The following is a 16,546-nucleotide window of genomic DNA, read 5'->3' as shown; positions in this document are numbered from 1 at the left end:
CTATGTAAACAAACATACCATCTGAAAATAGAGACAGTTATACTTGTTTCTTTTCAAACTTTATGCTTTCTTTTTCTTTTTTATGCTATATTGCACTAGGTAGAGCCTCCAGTAAAATGCAGAATAGAAATGTGACAGTGAAATCTTTGTCCAGCTCCTGATTTTAGAGGGAAAACAGTCTTTCATACTTAATGATAGTTATATAAGCTTGTTATGTAAGACCTTTATCAGGTGAGTAAGGTTTCTTCTATGCAAAGCTTTATTTTATCAGAGTTTTTTTTTTTATCATGAATAGATGTTGAATTTCATTGAAAGATTTTTTTTTTGCATCAGTTGAAATGATATTTCGGTTAGTGTGTTTGTGTTGATATACACTGATTGATTTTTCAAATGATAAAGTAACCATGCATCCTTGGCTAAGCCACACATGGTCATGATTTGTTACTCATGCTATGTATTGCTGGAGTTAATTTGTTTGGGTTTTTTATCCCTCTGTAGTGAGGGATATTGTTCTGGTTTTATTCTTGCAATGTCTTTGCCAGGCTTTTAATAAGCTGGGATACACAAATATACCCCAGCATATAAAATGTTATCTATTTCTGTTTTCTGAAGGACATTGGGTGAGACTAATTTCATTTCTTCCTTAAATGTTCAATAGAATTCACTAATGAATTCATCTGGGCCTGAAGTTTTAACTAAACAGAGATTTTAAATTATAAATTTATTTATTAGATGAAGACTCTTGAGAGTGTCTATTTCTTCTCATGTCAATTTTGGTAGTTACAAGGTTTGAGAAAATTTTTACTTCATCTAAGTTTTTTGATTTATTGTCATAAAATTGTTCAAGGTATTTCCTGATTATGCTTTTTAAGGACATGGGATATGTAGGGATAACTTTTACTTTATTCCTAGTGTTGCTAATTTGTCTTCTTTTCTTGATCAGTCTAGCTGAGGACTTACTAATTTTCTTGATCTTTTCAAAAAACAACCTTGTTGGATTTGTTGGGTTTGTTCCTTTTCTCAATTATTCATTTTCTATCTTATTGCTTTCTACTTTTATTGCTCTTTCTTTTCTTTATTTTGTTCATTGTTCTTTCCCTAGCTTTTAAGGTAGAAATTTCGGTCATTGATTTTGGACCTGACTCTTTTTTTTAACCTAAGTTATCTCCAAAGCCATATATTTTCCTCTAAGTATTGTTTTAGTTGGAATCTGTAAAATTTTAATCTGTAGTGTTTTCATTATAACTTAGCTAAAATATTTTCTACTTTCCCTAGCAGTTTCTTTTTTAACGTGTGGTTATTTAGAAATGTATTGTTTAATTTCCAAATATTTGGAGACTCCTAGATATCTTACCATGTGAAAAGACCCAGAGGTTACCTCCATTATCTTTGCTTGATGTTCACACTCTGTATAATCCTCTCCCCTTGAACGTGAGTGGATTTGTGACTTGCTTCTAGCTAATTTGATTTTTAACTTCTTTGTGATCAGAGAACAGTCTCTATAGGTTATCTGTTATTCTAAATTTATTGCTTCTTGTTTTCTGAGTGAGTATATAGTATGTACTCGTACCATATACATTTAACAAGAATGTATATTTTGGAGATTTGGGGATGCACTTTTATAATGTTAAATGTCAAATACTCTTATACATATCAAATAGTTCAAGATGGTTGATAATGTTGAGACCTAAATCTTTATTAGTCATATATGTATTTTTTACTGTGTCTTCATGAAAAATTGACACATTTATTATTAAAAGTTTAAAAAATGTCTAATAATATTCTGTCCTGAAGTCTGATTAGTATCTGACACTAATATACCCCCTCCAAGTTTCTGATGCTTACTGTTTCATCGTATAGCCTTTTCCATCCACTTATTTTCAATCTACTGTTTTTTATATTTAAGATGAGTCTCAGTTCTTTTCCACTAGAAAAGTTGTGATCACCCTTAAACTTTCTTGTTTTGATAAATGCTGTCCAAACTGGATTGTCTTATATATGTTTTAGATTTCTTCTTCCTCATCCCATATTCATTGGTACTTAGATTTATTCAAAGTATACTGAATCCTTGACAACAGATTTCTAGGAAAGTCTCTGCTTCTGTTTCATAGTTTCTGCAAAATGCTGGCTGTGGTTATGAGATGATATTGATCCCTACTTCTCTGACCTAAATACTTGTGGTCTGGGCTTGCTCTGCGGGAGCATCGTTCTCTGTATTCTGTGGATGCCTGTGGTGTCTCAAACCTTTTGGGTGAGAAGAGTCACTACTTAAATGCTAAGCAGCAGAAAACCTATTACATGGCTGCATAGATTCCGTACTAATTCTAGGGTAACGCTCCTGGAAGTTGCAACACACCTATTGGCTAGGTTACACCCATACCAACTTGTGAATTCTTCATATAATCAGGACTTCTTAAAAAAAAAACAAGACAAAAGATAATCAGTTTTAGAGTCTATAGAATTATACGTAAGTTCTAAAGAATATAGTTGATCCTTATTTATGGCTCCTTGTATCTGCACAGGTGTCACACAAAATCAGAATGGAAGACTAAGGGTTTAAAACTCATTGCCATACCTTCAGTTCAAAAACCTCAAAGTGCACTACAGCACATATGGTGTTTTCTTAACAAATAAAATTACCTGGAAATAGAATATTTTAAATTGTGTTTGTTATTAAAAAGCATTGCATTTATATTGAAATTTCATGACCTTTTAAAAAAAATCAGTGAAAGATTTTATCTTTTCTTTTCACTTTTTATTTTCCCAGCCTTATTCCTGTATTGGGTCATGGCCTTTATTACAAAAACCATTAAGTTGGTCAAGTACTGGCAGTCCGGTTGGGGAGTATCAGACCTGCGTTTCTGCATCACAGGCATAATGGTCATTTTGAATGGACTCCTGATGGCTGTGGAGATCAATGTCATTCGGGTCAGAGTAGGTTTCAATGATTTTTGTTCAATTACCAGAATTCAAGACCCAAGTATTAAAGATCATAGTCAGCTAGAAATCACTAGTATTTAAGAGGATAAACAAATGTGTATCATCTATGTGTATACATAGAAAGTTGAACTACTAAGTTTCAGACCATTAATGTTCCAGAAATCTCAATATGACTGTGGAATCTATTTATTTATTCACAAATATTGATTGAGTGCATGTGATGTGCCTAACATTATGCTTAGCCTGTATTATATATGAAATTATTTTCATCAGAAAGTTCCATCATCTGTGATTGGTCCAAAGCAAACCTGGTTTAGTCAAATTAGTGTAGTCTCAGACATTGCGAATAGAAGATGACCTCATCCAGTTTGCCCATTTCATTGATGGAGAAAGTTCTGTAAGAGATGACTCTAGTCTTATCCCCAAAGTAGCATGGTCAAGTCTCACACCTAGTCTGTGATTACAGATCCATTGTACCTCCTGCCACATAATGTGGCCGGTTATATTGTGTGGCTTACTAGTGACCCATTCTTCGGTGTTCGTTTCCTGTCAGAGCACTTTAAATTTGCTCCGAATGGCAAGATACGTGTTGCAGTGGATGGTGGAAAACAGTCAGTGAACATCAGCCAGACCACAGATTAACAGAATGACTCAACAATGAAGTTGATAACACATTTAAACAATCCAAATACTGTTAAGATCTTCATTTAGTTGAATCTATCATTAATTATCATAAAAGGATATTATGAAAGATCGATTCTTGGTGACAGCTGTCTTTTAAAGGAATAATGGATTTTTTAGCATTGGCCCAACTGGATTCAATGTGAAACTCTGGAATTTAATGAGAATCTAGTCACAACAAAAGGGAACTATTTCGAAGAATGTTTCAGGAAGGGATGGAAAGAAGTATGAAAATAGAAATTTTGGCCTCCTGAAATGAATGTGTAGAAACGGTTAAAATTTTATTTTTCAGTATGTGGGAAAAAAGAATTGGATTCACTGTTATTCTGTGGAATTTTTCTTGCCACAGAGGTATGTGTTCTTCATGAATCCTCAGAAAGTAAAGCCTCCTGAAGACCTCCAGGATCTGGGGGTGAGATTTCTCCAACCCTTTGTGAATTTACTGTCCAAAGCAACGTACTGGTGGATGAACACGCTCATCATATCCGCTCATAAAAAACCTACTGATCTGAAGGCAATTGGAAAATTACCAATAGCAATGCGGGCTGTAACAAACTATGTTTGTTTAAAAGATGCATATGAAGAACAAAAGGTAATTTAGTTTCTGTTTTTCATGTCCATCATGGTGGAGAATGAGCCTATTAACATAAAGGCACTAAGCTTAAGTAATAGCTGTGGTTAAGGAAGAGCAGGTTTTCTCCATCCCTCTTCCCCAGGAGTTTTGAGTCATGTTAACTGGGCTGCTGAGAAGATACCGGAAGAGCCAATGAAATATGCTGTGTTAGTTGCCCAGTCACTACATGAGGAGGGACAGAGAAGTCACCATCTTTTCTCTGGGATCAAGTGGAAAGTCAGAATTAAGTTCAGTAATCATGTACATCTAATCCTGGTTACTATATCATGCTAATAATTCATGGAATTTTCATTGTCTTTTTTCAAGTATCTGGTCAATAATTTGTTATTTAAAGGGAAAACAGATCATATCCATAAATAACTACTTTTGAGAAACTAAAATCCATAAATGAATTATTAACTAAAACTTGGACTCTACATTTCAAAGTTGGGGAACTAAGTTAAGTAAAGGGGCCTTGTCTACCTACCACCTACCCCACGTGTCATCTTATATGTCTGCCAAAGTTGGTTTCTTCTGGTACTTTCTTTGAGCATTTATAATTGCTTTTAAAAATTTAAATATGAGAATCTTTGAATATTCACAGTATTTCTTGTCATCATTCTAAAGAGTCATGTATGCTACTACCCACAGTGATATTTTATATTGCAATCATCTACAAATAGTATCATAATTAAAAATATAAGTGTTCATGATGACATGGGAAGGGACTAGAGTATGGTGAATCAGTTAAAGAGTTTTTGGCTGTTCTAAATCAAGATCAACAAAGCATTTATGGTAAATGATGAAAATGACCTCTGTTTTGTGTCAAAAATGCGTGTTATGAAATTACTATTGCAGGAAATGGTTACTACAAATGAACCTGAGTCATCTTATGGTTTCACCTCTGGGAAAAGTATTGCATAATGTTTTAAAAACTTTTCTTCTGAAGTAAAGATGAACAATATAGCCTAAGCATAGCTTAAGTTTTCCAAGTGCTCTTCGTTAACACAGAGTCACTTGGACTTGGTGTGTTAATGTCTCTTATCAGTAAACTTAAAAAAATAAAATTATTCATCTAACAGGGAATTGAATATGAAACACAGTTGAATGCATTGAGCTGCTGCTTTACCACAATGAAAAAACTTTATCTACCTCCTCTCCAAGATGTAGTTATGATTGTTTAGGTCTTAAAGTCTTTTCAACAAAGACTATTGAAATGTGAAGCCATGAGTTGGCATAAGCAAGTATTCCATTCTTCATTTGGCATTTCTTTAAGGAAAAATTAGGAAACACAAGTCTAACATAGCCTTAAAATTAGTGATTGCCATTCAAGATGATGGGAAATACCTGGAGAAGAAACACTTTGAAGTTGGGATGATCTTTTTTGTTTAGCTTGTAGTAATTTGACAGGTGACTCTCTTGTGATTTAGTAACTCCAGAAATCTTAACCAGCCTGTCAATAGCCTGAACCGATGTATTTTACTATTTTCTTTCCCATACAGTGTTATTCGATAATATTCATGACCGATTTATTCATTTTTTTCTAAATAAAAGGACATTAAAAGTAAGGCAGCCTTAAGAATTTTGGATCATCCTTTGACAACTAAAAATCATACAAAGTGTTTGAAAACTGGCCTGGTTACTTTTTATTCTCTCCATTTCTATTAAAACACATTCAGTAGCCATTGTTTGTAAAGAGTGCAGGGATACCAAATTATGCAACCAATACTGAACGAGACTCAGTAACACTTTTTTTTTTCAGTTCATTTCTTTATTTTTCTTAAAGTATAACTGATTTACAATATTATATTAATTTCAGGTGTACAGCATTGTGATTCATTATTTTTATAGGTTATACTCAGTTAAAAGTTGTAACAAGACAATGGCTGTAATCTCTGTGCTGTGCAATATATCCTTGTTGCTTATCTATTTTATACATAGTAATTTATATCCCTTAATCCCATACCCCTGTCTTTCCCCTCCCTCTTTCCCTCTCCTCTTTGGAAACCACTAGTTGGTTTTCTGTATCTGAGTAACTCTTATTTTTAAACTTAAAAAATATCAGAAATATCTGAAAGGGTTTCTGTGTTTGTTGAGATTCATTGCTGTTTTAGTTGTTCTATTTTGATTCATCAAGGTTTTTGGGTTTTTTTTTTTCTTTTTTTAGAAAAAAGTGGCAGATCATCCAAATCGGACTCCGTCTATATGGCTAGCGATGTACAGGGCTTTTGGGCGCCCAATTCTGCTCAGTAGCACGTTTCGTTATCTTGCTGACTTGCTGGGGTTTGCTGGACCTCTCTGTATTTCTGGGATAGTTCAGCGTGTGAATGAAACCCAGAATGGGACAAATAACACAACAGGAGTAAGTCTGTGGTGCTTTTGGAAGGAAACGTATTATTGACAGATTTCTCTGTAATCTTTACTTTTAAAAAAAAAAATGCAGTTTTATAAGCAGTTCAGACAGATGTATTTACAGAGAATCGAATGATTTTTAAAAGAAGAAAAAACTCATAATTTTCCTTGTAGAAAAAAAATCATTCATTGAATGGATTGGGCCAACAAAATTGTTTCTCAGATTCAGAAACTATAAACATTTAATACGCATTTACTGTGTACTGGAAACTATGCTTGAAACTTTCACATTGATTATTTTATTGGATCTTTGTAACAATCCTGTAAAGAATTTTCATGCATAAGTACAAGAGGGTGGCTGAGTCACTTTCTAAGAGGCTTATGACCAATACTGTTAGCAATGTGATTTGTAATATGTACTTTTCTCTTTTCCTGTGTAGTAAAAGCCATCACCCTGTTTCACAATGATCAGGGCAAATCACATATTTTTATTAGATATTATGTTACTGTTGAGAGCTATATAGTTTAAGTATTTGCTGTTATACATTTATAATCCTTTATTTTCTGCTCTCAAGAAAGTCTGCATCGTGAACTTCCTAGTTTCTTTTGAAAATAAGAGTTGATTTCCCCAGTTTCACAGATAGAAATCCTTGTCCAGGTGTGTTAGTTTCCTTTTTCTAGTCCTGCAGTTTCATTTCCTGTCCTCTTTCCTTTCCCTGTTAAAATTGTACTCATTTTCAAAGCCTACAGTGAATGATGCCTCCTTGGTGAAGCTTTTTCTGATTGTCCTCATTGGAATTTGACTCCCTTTGGTGTTCTCCAACACATTGTTTACTTTGCGTTGGCACTTTCCAGAAACGCTATTTATAATGAAGCGTGTTATTTATGGATATGCTTATCTTTCTAGGTTGTGAGCTCTTTAAACCGAATGACTCTGAACAGTTCCATTAATGCCCGCAATGCTTAACCCAGTCCCTTGCATATATTAGCGCTCAATCATTATTGAGGTGAACCATATATTTTCACCATCGAATACATTTTTGTGATAGTCCCTCCTAGCCTAATTACATACAGATATCTAAATTCCACGTAGAATTCCATCATCCCTCTGCCTTACACATATTAACCATGTTTTTAAATAAGTTAGAATATACTACTGTTACAAACAAAAAATAATTTTGTGTATGTATAATTTTCAGTGGAATTGTTTAGAACAGATTTTTTAAAACTTAGTCTTTGAGAATCAGTAGTCAATAAATCTAAATTTAAAACTGCAAAAAAAAAATAAGTTTGTGTATTCTTATGATGACTTCAGTCATAATCCTACTAAAACAGTTTTTCATAAGATGTATATTGTCACTGAAAATGTCATGTGAGTGGAATAAATGGCCAAATTATGTATTTTGTAATTTATAGTTTATTTCATTATATCAGTTAAGATATATAAAAGTCAGAAAAAGTCAACTATGTAGAATTTTTTTTAATTAATAAGGCTACTTAAATTGTATTTTTGTCCCATTGGTCTTGCTGACTATCAGTTTTGTAGCTTCTCCTTGTAATTTACAGTCTAAACTAACTTCTATCTTCTTTGATTACTTTCCAGTTTATTAAAGTAGAATATATCTTTGTGGAAAATGTACTCAACTTTTTAAAAATATTAAAATATACCTTCTTCACGGGGAGGGTATAGCTCAAGCAGTAGAGTGCATGCTTAGCATGCATGAGGTCCTAGGTTCAATCCCCATTACTTCCTCTAAAAACAAACTAAATAAATAAACCTAATTACCTCCCCCCAAACCCTCCCAAAAGTTAAAAAAAAAAAAAAAGTACCTGCTTTCTTAATCAGGCATTTCCAACCATCTTAATGATCAATTTGGGATATTATCCATTGAACTGGTTTGTCTTTGTATCTGTGACCATGATGAGGAAAAGCCAAAATTGCCTTGCTGTGGCTCATTCCATTGCTATATTATAAAGACCTTAAGGGTTTTTTAATTTTTTTAGTTTATTAATTAATTAATTTATTTAATTGAAGGACAGTCAGTTACAATGTGTCAATCTCTGGTGTACAGCATAATGTCCCAGTATATGAAGATATTGAGTCTTATATATTTAACAACCATGTATCATATAATAAGTGCAAATTGTATACCAGTATATGAAAAGTTTTTAATGTGTGTCTTTTTTCTGTTGGGATAAGATTTCAGAAACCCTCTCATCGAAGGAATTTCTTGAAAATGCTTACGTTCTCGCCGTTCTTCTCTTCTTGGCTCTGATTCTGCAAAGGACATTTTTGCAGGCTTCCTACTACGTAACCATAGAGACTGGCATTAACCTCCGTGGAGCCCTGCTGGTGTGTACAAGCTTTGGGTGATCTTGGTTTCTTGAAAATGCCACATACCATCCAGTAATAGAAATGGTAGCAGTTTCAGTTCTGTTTGTTTTTTTTTTTTCCTTTCGTTTTCACTTTGATATTATAACATCAATACTTCTAGAATCTACTTAATAAAAGAAACACAGGGCTAATTCATAAGCCCATTGAATTAAAAAATAACCTTTGTAATAATATGTTAAAATACTTTGAAATCTTGCATTTCTTTATTTCTGCAATATTTGTTCCAGAGACAATGTTTAAAGTTGAATGTATGTTTTGATTATAGTGCCAGAAAAAATAAGCTTGTATTTAGTTAAGGACTGAAAGTAACAATACTAAAATGAAAATAATGGTTGACTTAAGAAGATAACATTATAGGGTTATTTTCCCTTTTCTCAAAAAAATTTTAGAATGCTATTTTTTTCAATGAAAATAAATAAGCAGAGTGTTGATTATTAAGTTTAGAGCTTCAAGTCTATCATTCTTCTTCTTATTCTTCTTCTTTTTTTTTAGGCCATGATATACAATAAAATCCTTCGGCTTTCTACATCTAATTTATCCATGGGTGAGATGACCTTGGGTCAGATCAATAACTTGGTCGCCATTGAAACCAATCAACTCATGTGGTTCTTGTTCCTGTGTCCCAATCTATGGGCTATGCCTGTTCAGGTAGGTCAATATAAGTAAAATTCTTACTTGCAGAGGAAATGAAAAAAAAAAAAAGACATCACGGTTTTAAAATTTATTGTTGGATTTTTCATTTTTAATGAAAATCCAAATCAAATCTAAGTGTATGTCATTCACAGTGCTTGGCACAAAGTAAGATTTAAGACGTGCTTTGTTTCATTTCGTCCAAATGTACCAGATCAATGAGGGAGCTGGCTGCATGGTATAACTTAAAGGGTGTCAGAACTCCCAGGCTGCCTCTGAATGACTGCATCATGGGTGACCTGAAAGGAATTTTCATTTTGATTGGAATTCCCAAAGAGCTTAATTGGTTTGGCACTAAACATGGGCCAGTGCTTCTAGAAGGTCACTGTTGAGCTGTTATCGCTGGCATATAGACATGGGTTAAATGCCTTAGCTGCATGGATACAATTCATTAGATGATGTTTTGAGCCATGATAAGCTGAACTACTAGAAAAAAAAAAATCAGGGTAGCAGGGATAAATCCTGAGTTTTTAAAGAAAAAAGAAGACAGTGACAAACCAGGGATAGTAGGTGTAAGTGGTTCAGTCTTGGGTTTGGGAAAACAAATTTAAAAGGAAAGTGAGATAAGATGGAGGTACCAACCTTAGCTTCTCCACGGTTTTAGTTAGTCCTGCCTGCCTTGTCTTCAGCAACATCTGCGGTCATTGAGAAGGCAAAGAGCTTAGATCATTTAGTCCACAAACAACCATCTTGTCCTCTTGCGTTATGGTGCTGGCTCTTACTTTCCATCCTTCCTGCCTTGAAAAGCTAATACAATTCTGAGTAAATTTATGGTGGGTGGCCACATTTTCAAAAAATAAAAAGTGTATCCTTTTAAAAATTTGAAGACCACTTTAGGTCCGAAGCATGGGCACCATTCCGCAGCTCTGTGCAGTAAATCGGTTTGACACCGGTTGTACACATCTTTACACTAAAAATAAATTCTTACTACTTAGCTTTCCCCAGATAAATCATAGTAAAACCCAACTGTCACAATTGAGTTGAGTTCCAAATAAATTTAATATAATAATTAAGAAATATTACAATTTCACTGAAAATATTTCCTTCCATGCCGTGGTCTCCACACCCCTATTCATTTTCCCTTCCCTGTGTTTTCCTCACTAGATCATCATGGGAGTGATTCTGCTCTACAATTTACTTGGATCCAGCGCATTGGTTGGCGCAGCTGTCATTGTACTTCTTGCGCCAATTCAGTACTTTATTGCTACAAAATTGGCAGAGGCTCAGAAGAGCACTCTTGTAAGTAACCTCCTCTGGAAACTATATTAGGAAAATCCAGTAATGCTGCTTTATTTTTAAAATATAAGAAATTAATATATACCACTCAAGATTATTTGGAAATCATTATCGTGCATGTCAGTTCTTAGGCAGCCAATGTGAATTTTTTGTGTTGCACAACAATTTTTTTTAAAGTGGATTTGAAACCCAAGACTTAATGATCTTAGACTCTAAATACCAGAGTCACTGATGTTTTTAAGTGTCATGATGCAATGAGGCCTTGAATCATCTTGTAGGTCACTTACCTACGCTTGCATGAACCAGACAATAACTTACATGTACTTTTGAGTATGTGTACATTGGATGCCAATTATTGACATGGGAGAAATGGATCAAGGAACAGATAAAGGGTCAGATTTGGTGTTCTGAAGTTAAATGTCTCTAGAGTTGGATCAAGCCACGCGATGAACTCTAGGGTTTCACTGAAATATTTCAGTGGCATCCTCTCTTCCCAAGTACGTTCATGGTCAACTTGGCAAGCAAGAAGAAGCCTAATTATTGACCCTTTCTGGCTTCAGTGTGCCATGAAATCATTTCATTTGAGCAAGAATTGGCTTCTTTTAAAGAAATATTTGCAAATAATAAAATTGTTGACAGCATTTTTAGAAATAAAGTTTGATTAAATATAAGCAAGGCTGTCTGTAAATCAGGCTGCCACTGGTGGACGGTTTCCCAAGTTGGTGTTTCCACTGTGACGAGTAAGTTGCATGCCACGCAAGTGGTTTTTATCACTTGTTTTTCTGCTGCCTCTGGCGAGGTTGCTCATTATTTCTGACTGAGCCGTCTCCCCTCTGGACTCCAGGACATGGGTACAGAAAAGTGTGGAAGAGGGACACAAGGAGGGGGCATGACGATCCAACATCTGACTTTCATTTAGCCCTTTATACTATATTCATTCACTCACCGACAGTCATTTGATAGGCAGCTAAGACTCTGAAGAGACAAAATGATAAATAAAATCAGACCATTTGCTGCTTTTGCTTCCTCTTATCTGCCTGTTGCCCCTCTGCAGCTCCTTCTGAGATCTCACAGGTGACACCATACCTTCGAGTAATTCTGATGTAATATTTGGTGGTGGTGGAAGTTAAAACAGTTGACTAAATGGAGGCTTTTGTATCTGCCACACATCTCCCTCCAGTTAATCCAAGTTGTTAGTAATCAGTTTATCTAACTTAAGCCTTAAACAAGAGCTTATGAAGGAGGAGGTAGAAATCTCTTGAAGTTAAAGATAATGGGCTTGGTTTCAGTAAGTGTCTTATGACAACTCAGTGTGGAGACGCACAACACTGTACCCTCACATTCCCAAATCAGAAGCACGTGAACTTGAAGTTCATTGTTTCTCTTCTCCTAAACGTGAGTGATCGTGTGGAGGGGAGAATGAAGTGACTTAGATATTAGAGTCACTGAAAGCCTCTTCATCATGTCCCCAAAGGTCTGTCTGTACTCTCTGTAGCTATTATTCAAGGAAGTCATGTGAAACTTAAGAAACTGCTTTTATTTAAACCAAAGCAACAGAGACACAAATTTTTTTTAGGTGGAAAGAAATTTGAGGCCATCTCATTCAACTCTCTCTCTCTTTCTTTTTCTTTTTCTTTTTTTTTATTTTTGATGGAGTCCTGGGTTCAGTCCCCAGGACCTCATGCATGCTAAGCACATGCTCTACCAGTTGAGCTATAACCTTCTCCTGCACCCTGCCTCCCCCATTCAACTCTTCATTTTAATGTTGGAGACAGAGGCACAGAGAGTTTAACTACCTCTCCCTGGAATCTCACAGAACCAAGCAGAAATCAGAGTTTGAGTTCCCTCAATCCCTCTCCAGTACCTGGTCTTGCCTCTTAGATTCACTTGGATGTAGCTTACGTTGTTTTTTTATTCTTCTCTTTTATAGGATTATTCCACTGAGAGACTGAAGAAAACGAATGAAATACTGAAAGGCATCAAACTTCTAAAGTTGTATGCTTGGGAGCACATCTTTTGCAAGAGCGTGGAAGAAACAAGAATGAAAGAACTATCCAGCCTCAAAACCTTTGCTCTTTATACATCACTCTCCAGTAAGTTGCTGTTGTTCAGAGGACCGTCAGAAAACATGTTACTTTAAATGGACCAAACAAAATCTAGACTGCAAATACTCTGAAAAACGCACATTTGTTAAATTCTAAAAACATATGTCATTAAAGGATTATTTAGCTAAATTTTACTCTTTATAACATTTCATAAAAAATAATTTTTCAATAAAGAGAAATATTTTCTGAATGAGACTAGGGGATGCAAGCTCTCACAGCAGTAAACCAGAAAATACCAACCGGGAAATATTTATGGATTCAAGACGAAATGTTATTTAATGCACTTGGTCCTTCTTGTCTTCAGGGAAAGTTAAAGCAATAATAGATGTTGATTAAAGTTACTGAAAATGTTGCACAGTTCACTGAAACTAATGTAACTGATTCTTTCCACAGTCTTCATGAATGCAGCAATACCCATAGCAGCCGTTCTTGCTGTAAGACACTTTTTTCTTACCTTTAGAAATGGAGCCAAGTCAGTGTTTAGAAATAAGTTAGGGACAAGAATGTGTGGGTGGTCATATACATCATCCCGCCGCGGCCAGTCTTCTCTTTGCTGTTTCCATTGCGATGGTTCTAATCCTGGGTTTCTCAAGCGTGGTGCTGTGGTCATTCTGGCCCTGGTAATTACTTCTTTGTTGTAAGAACCCATCCTCTGCATTAAGATGTCTAGCTAGCAGCATCTCTGACTTCTACTTGTTAGATGTCATGTGTACGCTTCAGTTATGACCATCAGTGATATCCCGAGACACTGATAAATGTGCCCTGGGGAGCCAGATTGAGATTGAAAATTTATTCTCCTAACCTCCAGGGCCCAGTGCCCAGACATTCTTACAACAGGATGATGCTAGATCAACAACCCAAAAATGTTAAATAATTCCGTTAGTTTTCAAATGAAAATGACAAACTGAGGAATCAGTATTCTATTCAGAAATGTAAAAAAGTCTGCCTTAGATACCAATGTTGGTAATGTTAGGAAAGAGCTCCCTGAGGGGCCCTAAAACAATGGAACATTCCTTTTTTTCGTCTCTGAAAATTAAGCATTGGTTGGAAAGAGCCTGACCAATTGTGAAGAACACTGGATTCTCTTTCGGTTATTCCCCTCACTCAGAAATTTGACATGACTTAGTCAGTCTTCTCGTCTGTCAATAGAATCTATTTTGCCCTTCTCACCAGTTTACTGCTAGAATGAATGTAGACCAATAGCAAGTATTTTTCTTTGGGAGACATTTGGGTGAAGTAGTTCTTTTCATAGTGGCAGTAGACATATTGGCAGAGCAGGCTACGTTAGGTTTGTAACATTGAATGTGAGCATTTGTGAAACTGTCTCCAGCTTTCTCTAAAGAAACTTTTGCTCCGCACAGACGTTTGTGACCCACGCGTACGCCAGCGGGAACAATCTGAAACCTGCGGAGGCCTTTGCCTCACTGTCTCTCTTCCACATCCTGGTCACTCCCCTCTTCCTGCTCTCCACGGTGGTCAGATTTGCAGTCAAAGCCATCATCAGGTATGCGCTCGAATGTTGGGGGTCCTTTGCTTGATTATAGAAATCTGCATGCTCCTGGCAGTAACTTAGAAAAGTGTAAAATGAACATCAAAATCACTACCCAGAGATAACTTGTCATCACAGATAACTGGTCAAAATTTTGGTATGCTACCTTTCAGTCTTTTTTTATTCCATATAAAAATAATTATTTCAAAATAAAATTTGTGATTTTTTTGTTTTTTGTTTTTTCTTTTCCCCTCATTAAGACTCTAATGCATGATGTTTACTGGTTACATGAAGTTCCATTGTCTGGAGGTATTCGAACGCATTTACTGGTTACTTCCTTATCGCGCATTTGGAACATTTCTATTTTTACCTTAACATAAATAATGTAAATAACATTTTATCTTTAAACGCTTCTCTGATCTCTTTCTAAAGTCAGGCTTCTAGAAGTGGTGATACTTGTTCTGATCGTATGCATCTTTTTGAGGTCCTTGATGATTATAGCTAGGTTGCTTTCCATTGAAAGAGTGGTGAGTCAAAAGGTGTACACATTTTTCGAATTTTTTTTCATGAATATAGCCATAATGTTTTCCAGCAAAGCTGTGCTAGTTGATATTTTTACCAACAGTGATGGAGGACGTTCACATCAATACGTATTTTCTGTTTTGATTTTAATTTGGGGGGAGGGGAAGAAGAGATAATTAGGTATATTTACTCTTTAATTTATTTTATTAGAGATACTGGGGATTGAACCCAGGACCTCATACATGCTAAACACACGGTCTACCTCTGAGCTATAGCCTCCCACCTTGTTTTAATTTCAGTTTAATTTGGAAAGAAAAAGAAAGACTCAGGCTCACAGTCTCTGGAAATGGAAAGATTCTGCCAAACTGAATGCAGTGTTTTGTTCATTTTAAGTGCACTCCTACAGTGTTTCTAACCCATGTAGACGTCATCTCAGACTCACAATTTCCCACAGTGCACAGTTCTAAAAATAGATGTGCTCTGATGATGACCACCATTTTTACTTGTATTATGTAATAAATGTTAACAAAATATACTACGCTACACTGTATGTAACATAGCTTACTATGTATGAGTCTATACTGTAAATAAGGTGATCTTAAAGTAGTACTTTGCTTTTTGCTATAAGATCTTATAAACCTTACAAGACCTCAGCATGTATGATAAATAGTCATTGTCATATTTAATATTAGGCCTTTGAAAGAAATGCCAAGATGTTGCGATACTGAAAGAAAATTGGAAAATTGAGGCCTTAAATATACCAACTATGGTGTTACCCTTGATAGCAATGGAGAGCATCTCTTGTAAGATCTTTTAAAATGAGGTAACTTTCCCAATGTCTACGGATTACTGAGAAAACTGGTATTTAATATTCAAAATATCAGAATCTCCAGCTTTAGACAGCAGTTTATATTGGCTTCACATTGACTTAATACCAAATGTCATTAAAATGCGTATACCTTCTCTTATTATAAACCAAGTTCTGATTGGTTACAATAATATCGTAGCACGCCAAACAATCCTAATCTGTCAGATTTGTTGTTAGGAACCAATTCTGGAGCTGTTAAGAGTTTAAAGCTCAGGGCCTCTGGCCTCATCTGCCCTCATTTTCTTTTCTTATCGCTCTGCCTCCTGAAACACTGGTACGGATCGGTGACTGATTTCCGTAGCATCACTTCCAAATTAGGCAGTGCTCTGGAAGGGAAGCTACTTCAAACAATAAAACTGATAAATGGTCAAGAGTCTGCTATTTTGGTTCTTATTTTCATTTCTCTGATGGCTACAAGTGGAGATATAGGTGAGCATAGATAACTGCTCTCAAATCAGGAGGTTACCAAGCACCAGAAGGATTTTAAGAGTTGCTATGAAAAAAAATCAATAAATGAGGGCTGTGGGTGTCTCCCAAGTCCATAGTAGACAATCCTGCTGTAGTAAACCCTAGTAAAGTTGAGGGTGGGTTATAATCCTTGTAAATTTCTGCCCAGCATTCTCTCTTCTGTACGTTCCAGGGGAAAGGCATTTGC

At 35.4% G+C, this 16,546-nt stretch overlaps 1 protein-coding gene across 10 annotated transcripts in view; it reads left to right on the top strand.

The window, feature by feature from the left end:
- ABCC9 (ATP binding cassette subfamily C member 9) overlaps positions 1 to 16,546 on the top strand; it is a 106,567-nt gene that overhangs the window by 15,923 nt on the left and 74,098 nt on the right. For all 10 annotated transcript variants that reach the window (XM_074357778.1, XM_074357781.1, XM_074357779.1 and 7 more), the window contains 9 exons: positions 2,768 to 2,934; positions 3,971 to 4,213; positions 6,402 to 6,596; positions 8,787 to 8,939; positions 9,474 to 9,629; positions 10,776 to 10,910; positions 12,838 to 13,000; positions 13,406 to 13,446; positions 14,374 to 14,516. In XM_074357778.1, coding sequence (XP_074213879.1) covers positions 2,768 to 2,934; positions 3,971 to 4,213; positions 6,402 to 6,596; positions 8,787 to 8,939; positions 9,474 to 9,629; positions 10,776 to 10,910; positions 12,838 to 13,000; positions 13,406 to 13,446; positions 14,374 to 14,516 — 1,396 coding nt within the window. The remainder of the gene's footprint in view (positions 1 to 2,767; positions 2,935 to 3,970; positions 4,214 to 6,401; positions 6,597 to 8,786; positions 8,940 to 9,473; positions 9,630 to 10,775; positions 10,911 to 12,837; positions 13,001 to 13,405; positions 13,447 to 14,373; positions 14,517 to 16,546) is intronic.

The sequence above is a fragment of the Camelus bactrianus genome, chromosome 34, assembly GCF_048773025.1.
Source record: "Camelus bactrianus isolate YW-2024 breed Bactrian camel chromosome 34, ASM4877302v1, whole genome shotgun sequence".
Taxonomy (NCBI): domain Eukaryota; kingdom Metazoa; phylum Chordata; class Mammalia; order Artiodactyla; family Camelidae; genus Camelus; species Camelus bactrianus.
The sequence above is the reverse complement of the archived record's forward strand: the minus strand, read 5'-3'. Positions and strand labels throughout refer to the sequence as shown.